Here is an 18,865-nt window from a genome sequence, read left to right on the forward strand (position 1 = left end):
ATCTATGACAGCAGTAAAGAGAGGCAGCTGATTAACAACCTCATTGGTATGAAGAGTGCAAGGCTGTTCATAGGAAACACCATGTTAAAATGCATTTAAAAAAAAAATGGACTGTGAAATTCAGCCGTACTGTTTCTGACCATGAGATCACACGACAATTCCAAGGTAGCGAGTCCATCATGGGAACTCAGTGTTCAAGATCGAGAAATGAAATGAAAAAGGCCTGTCCATTAGCTATGGGAAAACCTTGGAATGGGCCACCCATGCTTTAGAAAAATAGAGTGGGTCGTGAGCAGTTTGCACACAGATCCAGAGATTGCCAGAGAGCAGGAGCATGCAGCGAATTGAGACCCAGTGCAGTGCCAGAGGTTTCAAACTCTTTTTCTTTTACTGGAAGGAAACTGTGCTTTTCAAACTGCTGAAATAGTCCATGTGATGACTTTCAGCGAAGCTCACATACTTTCCTTTCTACAGCCCAATTGCTTTTGGTAAAAAGTTCAACCTCAGCGTCGAACCCTTGACCTTTTTGGAGAAGTTGAGTGATTTTTGACAAATCTTAATACACAATTGAAAAACCATATGCTTTTCATTTGTTCCGAAGTTACTTGCAGTCCAGTCCCCTCCACCCCGTGAAATCGTGCCCAGAGAAAACCCCAACCGGAAAAAAACGGGGGGGGAAGCAAGGGGGGCAATGTGGTTTGGACATTTTGCAGAGGGAGTTATGCTTTATTTCATCTGCAGTCCCTCACGCCAATGTCGGCTAAAGCCGTATGTAGTGCCTTGCCGGTTACCACGGTAACAGCAGCAGAGTATAGGCAATGGAATCCCCCACCACCACCCTCCCTGTCCAGTACTTCGTCACATTTCTCTTCCAGACTTGTACAGACACGGCTAGCAGTTTTGGGGTGGGGAGCGTTCAGGTATGCGTTCACACACACACATATCCTTCTGCCTGCTAGCGCACCAGGGCAGAGAACAATGAGTCTCAAAAAGAGACTATCCTTCAAGAAATCCTGGCCCTTCAACAAAGTAAGTCAACGAATAGTTTCACTCTCTTTTGTGTGGCGGGGAAGTATTCTGGGTTTGCTAAATCAACTGCTTTATTCATTATCCTACCCCTACCCTCTCTCTCCTCTTTCTTCAACTGTTCTCTCCCACTCACAACAGCTGTCTTAGGCGATCTCTACAGTGGGGAACGTTTATTTTCATAGTCCTGTGGGAGACTGTCTCAACTTGTGAGAGGGTTGAAGGCGCTGTTAACCGGGTGCATCTTAAGAAGGGCCTGGTGACCAATGCCTATATCGGCCAATGGGTAAACGGGACCTTGTCAGCAACTTTTGCTGTAGCCTCTGAGGTCTACCTTTGTCAAAGAACGGTTGGACGAAGAGAGCTATGTGAATGTGTCATGTGCTGTCCATAACCCTGCATGGAATGGTAGCCTTATAGGCTTGTCCTTCTGTGATGGTGCGCCCACTGTGACTACTGTGCCTTGGTGCTCTGTATCGGACAGTTGTTTAAACTCCGTCGAGCCTTGACATTTTTTCCTATCTGCCACAGTACAAAGTTTCAAAATGGGTCCGTGTCAAAAGACCATCTTGTGGCCTCGAACATGATTACGGCCATCTGGTGGGTGGCTAGAAGACGTGGCTTTTGTTGGGCCATCACTGTGGCAAGTGACACAGCATAAAAATAAACAACAGGATCAAAAGCCCCCCCTTCCCCCCAGCCCCTGGTCCCCTCCCTCCTACAGCCACCCATGTTGACCATCTTGTCCTAGGGTGGTGTGTGTGGGGGGGGGGGGGTCACCGGAGGTGTGAATAGAGGAAGACAGCAGGGCAGTTGTGTAGACAACAGCCAACACTTGAGCCTTTCACAGAGGATGGCATGGTGTGGAAGCAATAACGAGCTTACAAGTACACAGATGTCTGTGTGGTCTAGGACTAGGCTAAACACACACACACACACAGAGACACACACACACAGAGACACACACACACAGAGACACACACACACAGAGACACACACACAGACACACACACAGACAGACAGCCAGGCTTACGGAGCTATACAACTATAATGGTTCATACTGACATGAAAATCTATTGTAAAAAAACAATGTCGTGAAGTGCACATTATATTTCTATCCTTCTGACATGGCACATGGACTTAGTATCCTCGACACACACTCCACATTTAGGCGACAAGGGAATTGAATTGACCAATATTAAGCTAGTGTCATTGTAAGTTTCACTATAAATGGTCTGTTATGTACTCACACAACAAGTGGTCATGAATGATCTCAATCTTTAAGAACAGGATCTCACAAGAACCCTACTTTTGAACTTTCCCCAGGATTTCGGGGTGTTTCTCCAAACAAAATGTTGCCCGTGTGCGTGTCCGAAATATGACCTGTCTATACGTTTCCCTTAGACGTCTGACTTAGACCTGGTTGGATGTTGACTGTATTTGCACTTTGGGTGGTAGCATTGCTGCAGGACGTCGTTGAAAACAAACACTGTTTGAGTGGGCTGTTTTCCATTGAGTTGAGCTCTGCCGACTGTTTTACTGTATAAGCTGGAAACCACATAACCTACCACGGGGTGGGTTCACTTTAGTAGCACTTGCGGTCGTAAAGAGGGCCGTGGAGGCCACGGCCCAAGGCCCACGTCTGTCTGCGAGGAGGGACCAACCCTGTTGTAACGTTTCCATGTGGTCACACCCAAAATGGAACAGGACCACAGTGGAGCATATGACCGTATTCTAACCATACCCTCAACTGGTGGTGTCCGCAGACTGAGAACGGGCATGGTACGGTGCTTGGCCTCCGCTGGTTCCAACCTGATGGAGCCCCCGGAAGAGGAGGTTATCATGCAGATGTCCCTGAGACGGCAGAAATAGCTCACTCCATTACCTTCTCTAAAAATAGACCCCACAAAGAAATTCGTGAACTATGCTGAGGTGATGAAAGTTAGCGAGTGATCCTTCCGGTCCATCAAGTGTGCATCCTCAACATAACAGCACGAGTTTATTTGCTTCTTCGAACATCGTCATGTTCTCCCTAATATTGTTTACAAAAACAATCTTTGCAAAGGGAGCGTGAGAGATCATGGATTTGCTTAATTCAACACTCTCCTGGCAAGAGATGTCTTGTCTCGACGTATCTGCCTCAAACATTCCGATTTTCAAGAAGGCAGCTTATCTGAAAATAGGCTCTGCTTTCAAATGAGTCCTCCGACACACTGATTTAAAGGGTGTTCTTGGACGGCGTTGCAAGATTCTCCTCTCCATTCCCTCCTCTGCATTTACCCGTCTGAATTGCCACACATTGCAGCTTTAGATCGTACTTTTTGAAGGAATATAACAGGTTAGTTCGCATTTGTCCCAATAACTCCGAGTGTATTTGCTACCAATTAAATATTTCGGGGCTGTCCATACAATCAGACACTTGTGTTTATCAAGCACTTGCCAACTGTGAAATTGTGGCAAACTGTGAAATTACAGCGCGTTTTTAATGGTCCTCGTCCAATTGAGCTTTCATTATGTGACCTGTATAGCCCCGTAACCCACTCATCCCCGGAATTAGCATCTAAATAGAAGCTTGTTACTGCCAGGGATGGCCTCTTGAGTGGGTGCCTGTGATTAGCTCGTGGCAGCTCACGACACCAATAAGAGGGGGTGGGGGGGTGGGGGGGGTGGAACCAAATAAGCTTTTGTGGGGTGTGTGTGAGAACATGTTTTCAATACCATCTCTGGTTGTGCTTGTATGTGTGTTTGTGTGTGTGTGTGTGTGTGCTTGTATGTGTGTGTGTGTGTGTGTGTGTGTGTGTGTGTGTGTGTGGGTGTGTGTGTGTGTGGTGAGTCAAGGGGAGGGCCTGGGTCTGAAGGTGTGAACAGCTGTTGCCTTGGTTCCACCCACCTCTACATTAGTGGCTCTGTGTAAGACCTGGAGGTCCACCCCCTTTCACCAGCACACCCATTCACACACACACTCACCCCCCCACACCCCCACACGCACACACACACAGATACTGATTGGTGGGATGTTTGGAGGGACCCTCTCTTGTCCAGGCGCCAGTTCCCTGTGTCAAAGCAGGAGGTCATGAGGGCAGTTTCTCACTCATGTCTCTCTTTGTTCTTTTCCAGTCTGCCGCTTCCTCCGATGGTGGTGAGTACAACCCCGAAACTTTAACTTCTTCAAACTTTCTTGATGCTTCCTCCCGATTGCTTTCTCTAAAATGGGGAAACCAAGCACAGACTTAATTTGCCTGCACATATGCACGTTAGCTACATAATTAACCAACTGAGCTTCACATTGAGCATGACAAAACAATCGAAAAGAAGCCTGCTGGAACTAGTCTTCAGCTCGTTATAGTAAGTGTTTTGGGGTGGAACAATAGTAATTATTGCGCCTATTACCTTGATTTGTAAACTCATACAGTTCTCTGTTAGTTAGCTTTTTATTGTGCATTTATACCGCTTCCTACAGCATGCAACATCACTGTTGAATAGATGAATACCAGCAGACAAGAGAAGATGGCAACTCATTCATGGTAGAGTAGCCTAACAAAGAGCCATTCCAAAGCCCGGGGCTAGCATTTTAACTATCTGTATTCCCTTTCACTAAAGTTTAATCATGTTTGCTAACGCTAAAGCGGTCATTGAGGCAAGGGAAGTGTGCCTTATCCTCTTCTAAGAAAGACGTTTCCCAGACACCCAATACTCTTGATGCAGTGAGCCAACAACTCCAACACTCACAGTTGGCAAACACAGAACCCCCAAACATCTGAATGGGGAAACTTATCGCCAAACCAATACCAGACCAAAAAAAACCTTTCATAGCAACCAGCTAAAAAATGTGTTGATTTAACTTTAAGCTAATAGAAAAGGAAGTTGTTCCAGATAGCTTTGCGAGGCTCAGCTGCTTATCTCTCAGTTTGAGACTATGACTATGGTCTGGATGACTCATGCTCTGAATCAGTTTGCTTTCAAACACACCGGTTATGGTTAAACTGTATGCAGTACACACCTCCCACAGTGTTGCAAGACTATCTGTCACGACCCGTCATGAATTGCTTTCAGAAGTGTCATGTAAAATGGTGTGCAAGCAAAGCTACACCCATTTGTAATACATCCCTTTGGACCCTTTTGTAAATCATAAATGTCCATGCTCAAAGACTAAACTTGCGTTTTTCACTTTTTGTGTGCGTTTTCAATAGGAAAACATCTTGAGCATTGACAATTTCCCACTGACTGTTCTAGAGCTTTCTGGTGACAGACCCTTTTGCTGTCTCCCTCTTGTCTTTTCGAACCTGCATGCTCTCTGCTCGGTGATGCACGCAGCTTTGAAAATGCCATCTGCTGTCGTAATAGCAGGTACTGAGGATGTTAGCGACTAGTTCACACAGTTCCTGTTCCCTGGTGTTAGATAAACCCCCTTTCGTTTCCCTCTCTTTACTCCACATGCCCCCCCCCCCCCCCCGTTCAAACATGTGTCCTCTTCCTTACATCCTTTATTCTCTGTACAGCTTTCTCTGCCTCTCTCTCGACCAAAATGACCCCCTACCACTTTGACTGATGAGGAATATTAGGCGAGGCTTCCATTTCATAGCCTCTTGGAGATAATTACCGTGTTCTCTGTCACCTTTCTTCTCTCCGCCATCCACCCACTCTGTTGAACCTTCCTGAATGTTCCTCCACGTTCTGAAATTGTGCCCTAGCACTGGGTTCTACTGGTGGGGAGGTCATGGATGGTGGCACGCACAGCAGTGTCAGTCTCCCCCCTCCCCCCCCTCTCCGTTTTCCACACCTCCCGACGCCTCTCCGTTCTGTCAACCCACGTTCTGTCCATCCCCTCCTTAGTCCTTGTAGCTTATCGCAAAGAGAAACTTTCCATCTTTAACTCTTTCTCTTTCTAATATCCATCATTCTTTCTATTTCTCTTCCTCTCTCGCGTTCTTTCTCTTTTGCTCCCCCCACCTCTCTAGATCAGAACTCATCTCTCTCCAGCCTGCAGATTATAACCTCCACCTCTCCTCCCCCCCCCCCCCCCCCCCCCCCCCCCCCCCCCCCCGGTCTTGTTCCCAGACTACGGTGGCAGTGTGCAGCTGCAGGGGTGCTGCAGTCAGAGCAGCCTGAACAGTAACGGGAGTCTGCCGGGCGCGGGCGCCCACCGCAGGCTGTCGGAGCGCCGTGTGGCCAGTTGGGCGGCCTGCTTTGAACGCCTGCTCCAGGACCCCCTGGGGGTGCGGTACTTCTCGGTAAGCAGCAGTGGGCGCCCCCGGGGGGAATTCAGTTTCAGTTATCCAGTCGGAACAGCAACTGGAAGGTCAAAGTCACTCTTTGTCTCCGATTTCTCTCGTTCTTTATTCTGTTTGAGGAAATCTATAGCAGCTTCTGTCTGTGTTCAGACCGCTAGAATCGATCGTGGCCGCCTGTGTAACTTAGTATTGTGTGGTTGTGGAATTTGCCTTAATTTGTCAGATGAAATGACAATCAATAGAGGGCTAATGAAGACATCTTTTTTTTGTCTCCAGGAATTCCTCAAGAAGGAATTCAGTGAGGAGAATATCTTGTTCTGGCAGGCCTGCGAATACTTCAGTCATGTACCTGCGACAGACAAAAAGCAGGTAAGGACCCCCACAAATCACGAGCAAACCATAGAAGAAGAAATGTCAAACTCGCCTCGTCACTACTCTGGTCATAATAGTCTCTTTAAAGCATTAGGAGGGCGCTTCTCAAACGTTATCAGGTGGGCCTGTCTTGAATAAAAAAATCTTTATTATCCTTTATGACGTACCTCTAACCCTATCTCCCACTCCCCCCCCCCCCCCCCCCCCCCCCCGCTGTCTCTCGACCTCCCGCCCCAGGGATGACGCCCCGCGGCGTTACAACCCCCTCCATCAGGACTAAGATTGGGTTTTGCGATTGTCGTAAGGCTTGCTGTCGGACTAACGTAGCCTCCCCTCCTCTCTCCAGCTCTCTCAAAGGGCGGGCGAGATCTACAACAGCTTCCTGTCCAGCAAGGCCACGACGCCAGTCAACATCGACAGTCAGGCCCAGCTGGCGGATGACGTCCTCACCTCCCCGCGGCCAGACATGTTCATGACTCAGCAGCTCCAGGTGAGAGGGGCACGTGGTTCCGTCGAATAATGCATCCATGGCCGTGGGCTCTCGTTTATGCGGTAGATGCCTTTTTGGGGGGAAATGGAATCGGTTGGGGTTCTTTTGACGTTGTGTTGTTCTGTGATATGCTTGATTATTGGCTTTTTCAACCATCTGTTCCTACACAAACACATCCGCACACATACGCGCTAACTTGTACCATCTCCATTTAGTCAAAGTACAAAATCCCAACGGGTTTGACATCTGTCATAACACCTGTCAAAATTGTTTATTTCCATGTATTAACACCAGACCTCTCTGTCTCTCTCTCTCTCTCTCCCGTCTCTCTATCATCTCTTTCTCTTTCATCCTCCCATCTCTTTCCCCTATTGCCCCTTTTCTCTCTCTTTTTCCTTCTTTTCCCCTCCTCTCGCATTCCTCATTTACTTTCCCTGTTTCCCTCTCCCATCACTCTTTTCCATCTTTCCACTCTTTCTCTTTTTCCCTCTCTCTTTTTCCCTCTCTCTTTTTCCCCTCTCAATCTCTCTTTTTCCCCTCTCTTGCTCTCTCTCTCTCTCTCTCTCTCTCTCTCCCTATCTCTCTCTGTAGATCTTTAACCTGATGAAGTTCGACAGCTACTCCAGGTTCCTCAAGTCCTCGCTGTACCAGGAGTGTATGCTGGCTGAGGTGGAGGGCCGCTCGCTGCCCGACCCTTACCAGATCCCCTGCAGCCCCGCCCCCTCTAAGCACAGCGCCAGCTCCGATCGATCAAACCTCTCCACGCCTAAAAAGGTAGGTAGTCGCCCGCGATTGAGACTTTGGACCGGCGAATCTAAAGTCAAACATCTCCACACTGAGTCTCGCACAAGTCTCACGCCTTGAGATTTTCCTCACGCCTTGAGATCTTTTTATCTCAGCGAGACTTTGAATCGAAAATCAGGTTGAAGAGCAGTTCCAAACGGCCCCCCAGGGTTTAGTCCCAGTGTCCAGTGGTGGTTGAACCAAGGTTCTTCTGTGGTCCTCAGGACGGCAGGAAGCACCGGTCAGGAAGGTCTCTGACGGAGGACTCCAAAGACGAGAGCGCCGATAAGAAACGAGGCATCTTCTTCTCCTGGTCCAGGAACAGGAGCTTTGGGAAGGGACCCAAGAAGAAGGACATTGGGGAAATCAATCTAGGTGAGCATGATGGGAAAAACTAGGGACTACTTTTCCATAAACTAGGGAGTCAGGTGGCTGAGCGGTGAGGGAATCGGGCTAGTAATCTGAAGGTCGCCAGTTAGATTCCTGGCCGTGCCAAATGTCCTTGGGCAAGGCACTTCACCCTACTTGCCTCGGGGCAATTACTCTGTGCTCTGGATAAGAGCGTCTGCTAAATGACTAAATGTAAATGAAAATTTAAAATATTCTCTAACCATGACTTTGGATATCGGAATACAATATAACCAAAGAGTTTCAGTTTCGCCCTATATTAAGGGGGTTGAGTTGTATGATAACATGTGTTGTATAACGCAGCAACTGAAACGATGGTACTAATGCCTTGATTTTTGGGGGGGTTCCAACATGGCGATTTGTCCTACCTCTGTTTCCTTCTCATCCAGACTTCTGGGGTAGCAACGGCAGGAGGGAGTCACAGGGATCCCTTTCGTCAGGAGCCAGCATGGAGCTGGCCACCTCCCTCTCAGCGGGCAAGATCGAGGTAAGATCCTGCCGGCCGAGGTCACCATGGCAACACGGGAACCAAGATAGCTCCTCCGCTCTTTAACAGATCTGTCAAAGGCATCATTCGTTTGTCAAAGTCCCCCTTGACTTTTCATGTTTCGGAAGGGGGGGGGGGGGGGAGAAACGAATGAAATACTGTGTGCCCTTGAGAGGATTGATTTAAGTACATTCCCTCATAAATGGTTAGGGCGGGAAATGAGGCTGAAGAAATGTTTGAAGACGGAGGGCTTTGTAGTCTAGCCCGCTGGCTCTGCTGCATTAGCCCCTCGCACGCCCGTAGACACACCAAACCACCACCGCCATCCCAAGCCAACACACCCACCTCTCGCTGTCCTCCTCAGGCTGACAACCGGCACTCGCTGGCGTCGTGGGACCGGGTCAGGGAGTGCCCGGCCAGGCACTGCAGCGTGGCCCTGTCGGACGGCTCCTGCTCCTCGGTGGCCCTGCGGCCCGGGGCCTCCATCAGGGAGGTGCTCCAGGACCTCTGCCACAGCCTGCACATCAACATGGCCGCCGTCGACCTCTTCCTGGTGGGAGGGGAGAAGGTGAGGGAGGCGGAGAGTCGGTTGGTTTGTTGCCGTTTTTTCTGTCAGGGATACCCACAACGACAAAAAACCTTGAAGGAAATGCAGAAACTTTAGTGAATCGTGAGAGACTGACAGCCTTTTAAGACTTTATCACAGTACAATAAAGATGTGACGTTGGATTTTTGAGGGTATAGAAGTGTTCATGATTTTAGGGTTGTTTGTATGTCATAGCCCCTGGTGTTGGATCAGGACTGCATGACACTCAGCTCCCGAGAACTCAGACTGGAGAGACGCACCCTGTTTAGGTAAAGTTCCACAATATACTATCACTGTCTATGTATGTAGACACCTACAGCAAATACAGCTCATTTCACTTGTGTTCCACTGCAAGATTCTTAGTGTGGTATTAGTTGTCAACTGGGTCAAGTTATTTCTCCATCAAAATCGACCACCATCTTTGTTTCTGTCTTCAGATTGGATCTGGTTCCTATTAATCGCTCCGTGGGCCTGAAAGCCAAACCTACCAAACCGGTCACCGAGGTCCTGCGCCCTGTCGTGGCAAAATACGGCCTGCACCTCAGCGATCTGGTCGCCACAATAGTACGTCTCTGCCGGCTTCCCTGTGTGTTCAAAATGGCCGCACCTCTGTCGGGCACGACTGTGTGCGGAGGGTGGGGCAGTCTCGTTGGCTCAGAGAGAAGGAACCGCATCCTTTTCCAACACTGCCTAGTGGTTAGCTCGTTGTGACTCAGCTGGATGGAGATAGACGGAGAAAGGGCTATAATTAAGAATGACGACACTCCTCAAACATGTGGCGGAGAGAGAAGGCTCCGCCCTTCTCCCCAAACTCCTGCCAGCTAGTTTATTTTCGGGTGTTTGGCTTCTAGGCATTACACAGCTTACGGTGTTGGCCGAAGTTGAAAGCCACGTTGGACATGGAGCAACAGCTCACAATATCCATCGTTAGCGAAGGCGCTAGCACACTAAACCACAACACAAGCCAGAAAAAATAAAAAGACAAATATCCCTGCTACCATTGTGTGGTAGCATCGTGCTAAGCGGCATATCACTTTACAGTACTGATGGGAGGATCATCAAGCAAAGCTAAAACATGCTAAACGTGTCTGTGGTTTGTTTTCGCAGAGTGGAGAAACACAGCCGCTCGACCTCGGGGCTCCAATCTCCAGCCTGGACGGCCTGCGAGTGGTGCTGGACAAGGTCGAGACAGCCTCAGGCAAAGGTAAAACCACCAAAACCAAACCCCCCAAACACGACGAGACACAGATGAGGTCAATCATTTCGAAATGAAAAAGTAACACATTTATTTATGAACAAAGAATAAAACCCAATAAAAGAGCCCGTGAATAGATGTTGAAGGTTCAAGTGTCCCTGAAAATACCGTTCGGACCCACTCGGCACGCTTGAAAGGGCCTCCAGATAAGAGGATCCGTCTGGTTCCGTTCCTTGGCTGTTGACCTTCGGTCACTCGCACATCTGCTTCCAGGAATTCACCCAAGCTTGTAATCAATGTCCTGTTTCCCTCCACTGGTAAACCAAGATGACGAAGCGTAGGAGGATATGTGAGTCGGCTTCAACTCGCATCAAATAAAACTCTCTCTCTCCCTCCCTCTCTCTCCTTCTTTCTCTCTGCCTGTGTCTCTCTCTCGCTCTCTGTCTCTCACACTCTTTTGTCCTGTAGACAAGTCAAAGACGGGCTCCTCGAAAAGCCATGCACCAACCCTGGCCAGTAGGAGTCAATCAGCAACAGTAAGCATTTGAACACTTCAATTTCCCCTCAGCTCATTCTTGCTTTATCTTAATGAGGACTGTCTGAATGTGTGGGAGGGGGGGGGGGCGGCTTTCTGTGCGTCTTCCTTGTTATTTTGCCTTTCTGGACACATTTATCGCCAAGCAGCACTGTTAATATTCAGCCAGCTTAGGGGCTTCGCTCTATCGGTTCTGCTCGATGGCTGTTGGCTTCTAACCCCTCACCTCCCTGCAGCAGCTCATGGCTCCAGCTCATCTCCAGCCGCATTTGCACCGTTGCAGAAAGGTCTCGCTAGTTGTAGTTCCATCGTTTTTTTTTTGTTGATGTTGGATCCAATTCCTGATGTCCCCCCCCCCCCCCCATCATCGTCACAGGCAACATCCTTAGCAACAGAGCCTTTTTGTACGTCCGTGCAGTAGCCACGGCACACACAAATACTTCCTCTCCCCCCCACACACTTACACACCACCTCCTTACCCTTAACAGAGTGCTTTGTTATTGTTGCATCTGCAGGGAGATGAGAGGTCGTCAGGAAAGGACTTGTCTCTGAGAGCAAGTGGACCCGACGCGTCCCTCCCTGTGGAAAAGAGAAAGCAGAAAAAGATTAATATAGACGAAGCGGAAGGTAATGCCTGGCCATGCTCTCTTTTTCTAATCTGGTTCCTCCGCTTTGCATCACCTCAGCACTAACTATAGTACTTTTGCCGCTCCGAAAGAGGGTTTTATTTGCTTGGGAAGTGAGAAGCTTTGCATGTGTCACCGTCTAATCCCCTTCCACCTGCTCAGTGGGATATTTGACGGCTGTGACAGGAAGAAATGTGAAATGTTTCCTTTTTTCCGCCACAGAATTCTTTGAGCTGCTGAGCCGCGCGCAGAGTTGCCGAGCCAACGACCAGAGAGGCCTCCTGTCCAAAGAGGACCTTGTTTTACCCGACTTCCTCCGCCTGGCCCCTCCCTCCTCCGCCGCCGCCGACCTGGCCTGCTCCACCCCCACAGCCCTCAAACAGCCCCAGGGGCCGGGCAGGGAGAACGGGCTAGGCGGGGCCACCCGGGGCCCCCTCCACTCCAACCTCCGCTCCGAGAGCCTGGACTCCTCCCTCAGCTCGGGAAGCAACGGACACTCAGGGGGGCGCCGGGCGCTGTTGCCCCTGCCCCGACACCACCACGGCCCCTTCGGCGGCGGCCTGTCGCCCATCCCCCGGCCCTCGGAGCCCCGGGCGGGGCTGCTGCTCCGGACCCTGGAGGAGGACACCCATGCTGACCTGACCCTGGTGGGGGAGGGGGACATCAGCAGCCCCAACAGCACCCTGCTGCCCCCGTCGCCGGCGCCTCCACCCTCCCTCGAGGTCAGCTTGGCCGAGGCCAACTTCACCCCCCCGTCGCCCTGCTCGCACTCGCAGGCAGGATGTTGCGATGGAAAGTCCCCCTCAGGTATTTCGACAGTGTGAGGTGCTGGTGTGTGTGTGCGTGTGTGTGTGTGTGTGTGTGTGTGTGTGTGTGTGTGTGTGTGAATGTGGGGGGTTTGACCCATTCCAACAACTCCTTCTATATTGTCTCTGATGCACTTTACAATGAAACAGAATTCTTCATTCACCGATTTTTTTTTATGAAAAAGGATCTGGTCATCACTCCAATCATTTTTTCATTCAATTACTTTTATACTGATTGTATATAATGATGTATAAATTGAAATGAGGTACATTTACTTTGATGTTATTCTCATACCACTACATGGGATGTACAACATCATTTGGGTTCTTTAATGGCTCACCTTGAAGACTTGAATTATGTTGGTCCATGTCACTTGTGAGGATTTAGATGTGGCAGACATACAGTGCCCATCCTACATAATGTCTGGCCTGGCAACTTCATGACATAAACAAAAATATAACCTGAATTATCATAAGTAACTATGGGTTTCCATGAAAGATTTGCCGCTTTCATTCCTGTGAAGGCTTTCCTTCGGCATTATGAGTGTACAATTATTTTTAGAGTGCTGTAAGCGTTAGTTGAAAAATATTATGATTGTCCTACTTGCCTGTACTTTCATTTCTTTCATTCAAAATGCTGTGTTTCACTCCCTCCCGCCCTCTAATCAAGTGCAATTCAACAGTGTCTATAGTAGACATAGTTATTCTCCCTGGTCACTCTCTTCAATCTAATGTCTGTTCTGTGTCAGATGTTCGTGTTCAAACAGAGGTGATAATTGTGCAGTCCGCCCACTAATAAGCTCTTTTGGAATGGGGACATTGTTGAATTGCACGTCATTCTCTATCTAGATCATCCCCCCTCCTCCCCTCCCCCCTCCCCCTTTGTAGATGCCTTTTTTTAGATGATCATGCCAATTAATTCTGTATCCGTGTTTGACTGGATGTAATAAATGTTAGAACTGAAATCACACCGTCTGTCTTCTTAAACGTTTGTTCTCCCTGACTCCCCTCCCCGCTCCCACGCCTTCCCTTCTTCCACTCTCCCACGCTCGCTCGCTCTCCTTCGCCTCATCTCGTCTTCTTGCACCCTCTAACTTTCCCTGAAGCTAATTATTGTTCGTCTTCTTCTTGTTGCTTCTTGTTGTTATCGTGCCCGTATTGTGTGTACGTTTGTGAGAGTCGTGTCTAGTGTTTGTGTGTGTGTGTGTGTGTTTGGAACTGATCCTCATTCTGACCCAGCTGTGTCCTGCTTGTGGTCCCGCTTATTGTGACGGTGTCATTCTGTCGAGTCTGTCCTGTGTTCCGGCTCAAGGCTTCACCTCTCGGTGACGCGCCCACGGCTGCGCTCGCTCTGCGGAACTCGGATTGTTATCGGTTCCACAGATGGATTTCATTTGGAGTCCGCTCGCCCCCCTCACCCCCCACCACCGCCACCGCCACCACCCCACGCTTTGAGTTGGAGTGGAGCCCAAGGTGAACAGTGTGCAGGGAGGGGAGCGCGTGTCTCCCAAACAGGATGAACGCTAACGACCGTTCATCCAAATACATTTCCATTTCCAGAATCTGATTCTGATTCGGAACAGAAGCATCCAGGCAACCGTAGACTGCAGTGACGCAAATCCGACGCTGTCGCAAGATGCAGTCGTTTACGCCACACACCCGACAGCGGTAGTTCCTATTTGTGTGTGTGTGTGTTTTTTGTTTTTTTTGTCTTGCTGGTGTTCAGAGCCCGATAACAGCGCTTTGAATCTTGACTTTAAAAGATGCTGTGTGAACAAGCTATAAAAGGAAGAAGTTCCCGAGGAAGCTAGAACGACATCTTCACACGCTCCTTTGTAACTCTGCTCATTCTACTGACGCACATGGAAGCAGACTTCAAAGTACACAGGTTCAACGCGGAACGACCAAACATGGTCATCCCTGCCCCATATGTGGCTGTGGCCTGTGTCAATAGATATTTGCGTGGCGATTATATGTGCTCAAGATGATATGAGAAGGAAGAATCCTCACAGCTTCACACTGCTCGTCTGCTGTGGTTGCTAAGCGCATCAGCCTGATCCCTCCACATCGGAAACCATGGTAACGGGGTTCACCTAACACGGGTTTGCCGAGCTATAGATAAAGGCTGTTGGCTATTGTTGTTTTTTTTGTGTGTCTCATGCGCCGAAATAGAACTGCGATTATGTTTCAAAAGCTGTGTCTCTGTTTACCGAGCTCTCCTGTGCTCTGTGGTCATACTGGTGTGGCATTTGGAAAGCATGTGGGGACACAGCAAGAAAACAGTCCCTTGAGGTCATCACTGAGGTATAATTACTCCTGACCTTTACAGGACACAAATACACACAGCATCGCATCAATTATTTCAGGCACAGTGGCACAGGAATACATGTGTCTGAGTTATCACACAATGGTGTTTTAATTTTGAAAGCAAGCTGTAGTTGTGTTCAGTAATGCCAGTACTGTTTCTATTCCCTTGCCTTTCCCCGTGGGAAGGGTGAATATTTTTTGGGTTGGGAATGAGCATCTCTTTGGCTCCTGTTCTGACTGGTCATGACTGCTACCATCTGCTGGAGAGAGAATTTTTAACAGTTACATTAGAAAAGGAGAGACAATCATTATATAAAATAAACTTTGGCAAAGACTTTTGATCCTTTCAGGTTTTTTTATAAAAGCACATGTTTATAAAATTTGGAATTGGCAAGTGGCAACACCTTTCTGATAGTTAACCTATAACGTGTAAGTGTAACTTCCATGCACAAATTTACAACAAAAACAAAACAAAAAAGATATATACATGAAAGGTTTTAGATGGTTAATTATTGATTCTTTTTAGGTAATCCGGTATCAAATTGCTTTTTATACTTTGCACAAAGGATCTCTCTTTCTGGTTCTCTTTAGTTAGAGTTAACACTGGCCACTAGAGGGTGATAGGATATAGCCAAACCCTCAGATCCCATGCTGCTCAGCTCCATCAACCTCTACAGCTGATTGGATTCGCTGATCTGGCTTTTAGCATAAATGTTCTTTCGTGATTTTTTCTCAGACTGATGAATACATCTTCATTAATAGTACATCATTGCCTGGTGATTCTTTCCCCCATAAATCTTTATATGCACCAATACAGTGATTCCAATCATTTTGAAATGGAGTTTCATTAAGCACTGACTCAAGTTAAATGTTCTTATGAAGCGCCTATGATTCAACCCAATCAATATGACTTTCATTTCCTATCTCCACACACAGTACTTAGTTTTAGGCTGATATCCACATGCTAATTCTCCATCTGTTTACTTGAGTGAACCTGAGGGACCTTGTTTCTCTAACTACCCCTGGGCTCATTTCACTCTTTTCCTTGCTCAGCTTGGCTGACAAATCTGAAATGTAGGCCCGGGTGACCCTGAGCAGTCTTATCATCCATCTGGCTGCCGGAGGGGCTTTCAGGCAGAACCCTGTCTGACTGGGTGAACTGCTACTGGACCTGGTCCAACCTAACCCTGGAGGGACCTGGTCTGTCTGAGCCCGGTGCTACGGCCAATTGATGAACCAATATGTGCCACGGGAAGACTGCCCACAGTCCTGACAACCAGTGCCAAGATGAGGAATGTCCGTCTCAGCCTTCTCAAACTCAACATTTCGAAGAAGCGTTTATTTATCTCGCAGTGTGACACACGGGCACGCCTTGATGGAGCGGCGACACGGAACAAGCACATGCTGTAGTTTCGACTGTCCACCAGAGAAATTTGTTCTCTGGGTTTGAAACAATCTGTTCTTCCTCCAAGGGCAGGCAGAAGCGGTGGGCAGCCATATCAGTGGCACCCAGAGATCAAGTCCTCATGCCCATGTCAGAGACAGGGCAGGGGGGGCGATCTGTTCTACATGTTTTTGTATGTAGGGTTCCTTTGTGAAGGAAACCCATGTGAGCACTGGTAAAATATGAGAACTCCACAAAGAAAGGCCCGTGAGATCACCCACAGGCCTGGGGAGAACATATGCCTGGGAGTTGGACCTTCTTGCTGTGAAGCGGCAGTGCAAAGCACCATGCCAATCTTATTGACTTGTTTTCAACGAGCAACATCAAACGCATGTGCGTGATCAAACGAGAGCGCAACCAACGGATAACTTGGTTGAAGATCCTACACACGCAGCTGTGTTTAGATAAGCCCCTGAAGTGATGAATCATCGTTGGAGGAGTTCAGAGGGTGCATCGTTTCGAGCGCTCGGAGTCACCTAAATCTAAGTCACGGCAACACGGTACCGGAGTTTTCTGTGTCATCGGAACTGTGAGGCCACCATGTCAACAGATCCGGCGTTGGCCTTCCTGTTTGCTCACAGACGCCCAGTAGAGAGGTGTCAGTGGTGATTAACACGTCTAGCACTGGCCTCTCCTCCGCGTGATGTCAAACCCACCTCACCAGTTTGTTCTCGAGGTCACTTCCACCCATCTTGTGTGCTCAGTCTTTTAGCACAGGAAATCCTTCAGATTTTCACCACAGGCGATTGACTGCCACTAAAATAGCTTGAATTGACATAAATGCCAAAAATACACTATGCACTGATTGTTTTTGCTCATTCTGAAAACTGAATTTATTAAAGAAATAGAAAAGAAAAAGTTCTACCTTACAATATATCAGAATAAAACAAGTCAGCTCAAGTTGTGTACAAACATCAATTGAGCTTACTTATAACAAGCCTGGACAAAAATCATCTGAAAAATAAAGTCAATGGGTGTTATAATTGAAATGTATCCAGTAGGTTTAGCTGACATCCTTTTGTGCCTTTTAAGCCAGGCAGTCACACTGGAAGGCAAGCACCACCTTGTGATGAGGGACAGTATTTCTTGTTATCAGATAAAAGGTGCTTTTGCGCCAATCATTTTGGGCTGGAGTCCATCACCATGCAGAATACTGAGTGCCTTTATTGAGAAGATTTGGTGTTTTCAATACAGTGGATATATGTTAACTCTTCAAGGCTCAAAACTACATCTACAATAGGGTTGGGAAGACTTTCGCTAAGGTTTTTTTTTTCTTCCGGTGTCTTCCTCCCCTCACAATGTGCTCTATGACCAAAAAAGGCCATCTTAGCTCCAACAGCCGGCAGCATTCAGTAACGTATGAACCTGCTCTGTAGGAACGATACGATCTCCTAAATGCATTGGTTATTTATCCTAGAAATGTGGATGGCAGTTTCCATTGCGTAAAGCCATCTTTGAAGCCATCCTCCTGGAGAAAATCAGGATCCATCGCTAAATTCATGATGTTTGTAACTGTGGCATTGTTAATGTCTCACAGCTGGGGTTGGATACTTATCTCCATAATCAAAGAGTTTAGCATACCTTGTGAAAGTCTTTGAACCCAACTACACATCTCCTAATGATCTGCTCTCCTATCTTTTTCATATACAGAGGGAGGAACAGATGAATGCACTCCCAAAAGAGGCCCACAAGAGGCCTACAAGAGGCCCCCGTCCTTGGGAGCCCTGCCTTCGCAGACAGCCACCGAGGTGATGGACGTGGAGGGAGTTCGTCTGGAGGAGGGGGCGAAAGAGAGGACTGTTCGAGCCCAGGGAGAGGACTCAGAGCTCAGCCTCAGCTTTCAGGGCTATGCCGCCGAGCTCCGGCAGTGCCAGAGCAAGATGAAGAACTCCCAGTTGCCCCACAGCGTCCGAAATCAACCCGAGGACAAGGACTCCCAGGCGGACATTTACAAAGCGACCATCGTCTGATCCTGGCAGTCCCTTGCCTGCGGTTTCCATGCTCCGTGTCCTTTGTTGAATAAGAAAATCTAATAAATGATGTGGACATTTCATTGAAGAGAAAATGTGATTATGATTTTCCCTCCAAAACTAAACTGTCATGGTGATGGATATTGTGCTTTAGAACATCATATTCTGGTTAATGTTTAGCTGCTGATACAAGGTAGTAACGCATCAATGATTCATTTTTACAATAGTGACACTTGACAACACTTCTCATAGTGAGTTTGGTCTTTCTGCAGTGACCCATTCCATAAACAGTACAGGACAATTCCTAGAAAGAACTTTAAAAGCTCCTAGCATTGCCACTTTATAGATTGTTCCAATACATTAGTTGTATTTCTTCTTTTATTTAATGGTGAACTAAATATGATGGCTGGTCTGTAATTTCTAATGTGGTCTAGCTTCATGTTTGGTTGTTTAAATTTCACTCAATAAAATCATGTCTTACTCAATTCTGCAAGTGGTGGTGTGGCAGGTGGCGGCTTGTAATGTATGTTGAGCACACTCATATTTGCCCACAGATTTATCTGCCTATAAAGTTACATTCCAGACTTGCTTTTCTACCC

At 47.9% G+C, this 18,865-nt stretch overlaps 1 protein-coding gene across 2 annotated transcripts in view; it reads left to right on the plus strand.

The window, feature by feature from the left end:
- rgs12a (regulator of G protein signaling 12a) overlaps nucleotides 1–18,758 on the plus strand; it is a 32,478-nt gene extending 13,720 nt beyond the window's left edge. For both annotated transcript variants that reach the window (XM_047048858.1, XM_047048857.1), the window contains exons 4-18: nucleotides 4,144–4,165; nucleotides 6,085–6,257; nucleotides 6,534–6,626; nucleotides 6,976–7,119; nucleotides 7,711–7,893; nucleotides 8,127–8,277; nucleotides 8,700–8,797; nucleotides 9,162–9,365; nucleotides 9,579–9,652; nucleotides 9,821–9,947; nucleotides 10,491–10,587; nucleotides 11,047–11,114; nucleotides 11,629–11,740; nucleotides 11,962–12,546; nucleotides 17,947–18,758. In XM_047048858.1, the coding sequence (XP_046904814.1) occupies nucleotides 4,144–4,165; nucleotides 6,085–6,257; nucleotides 6,534–6,626; nucleotides 6,976–7,119; nucleotides 7,711–7,893; nucleotides 8,127–8,277; nucleotides 8,700–8,797; nucleotides 9,162–9,365; nucleotides 9,579–9,652; nucleotides 9,821–9,947; nucleotides 10,491–10,587; nucleotides 11,047–11,114; nucleotides 11,629–11,740; nucleotides 11,962–12,546; nucleotides 17,947–18,266 (2,451 nt within the window). In that variant the 3' untranslated portion in view covers nucleotides 18,267–18,758. The remainder of the gene's footprint in view (nucleotides 1–4,143; nucleotides 4,166–6,084; nucleotides 6,258–6,533; nucleotides 6,627–6,975; nucleotides 7,120–7,710; nucleotides 7,894–8,126; nucleotides 8,278–8,699; nucleotides 8,798–9,161; nucleotides 9,366–9,578; nucleotides 9,653–9,820; nucleotides 9,948–10,490; nucleotides 10,588–11,046; nucleotides 11,115–11,628; nucleotides 11,741–11,961; nucleotides 12,547–17,946) is intronic.
- The last annotated feature ends 107 nt before the right edge of the window (nucleotides 18,759–18,865 follow it).

The sequence above is a fragment of the Hypomesus transpacificus genome, chromosome 25 (assembly GCF_021917145.1).
Source record: "Hypomesus transpacificus isolate Combined female chromosome 25, fHypTra1, whole genome shotgun sequence".
Classification (NCBI taxonomy): domain Eukaryota; kingdom Metazoa; phylum Chordata; class Actinopteri; order Osmeriformes; family Osmeridae; genus Hypomesus; species Hypomesus transpacificus.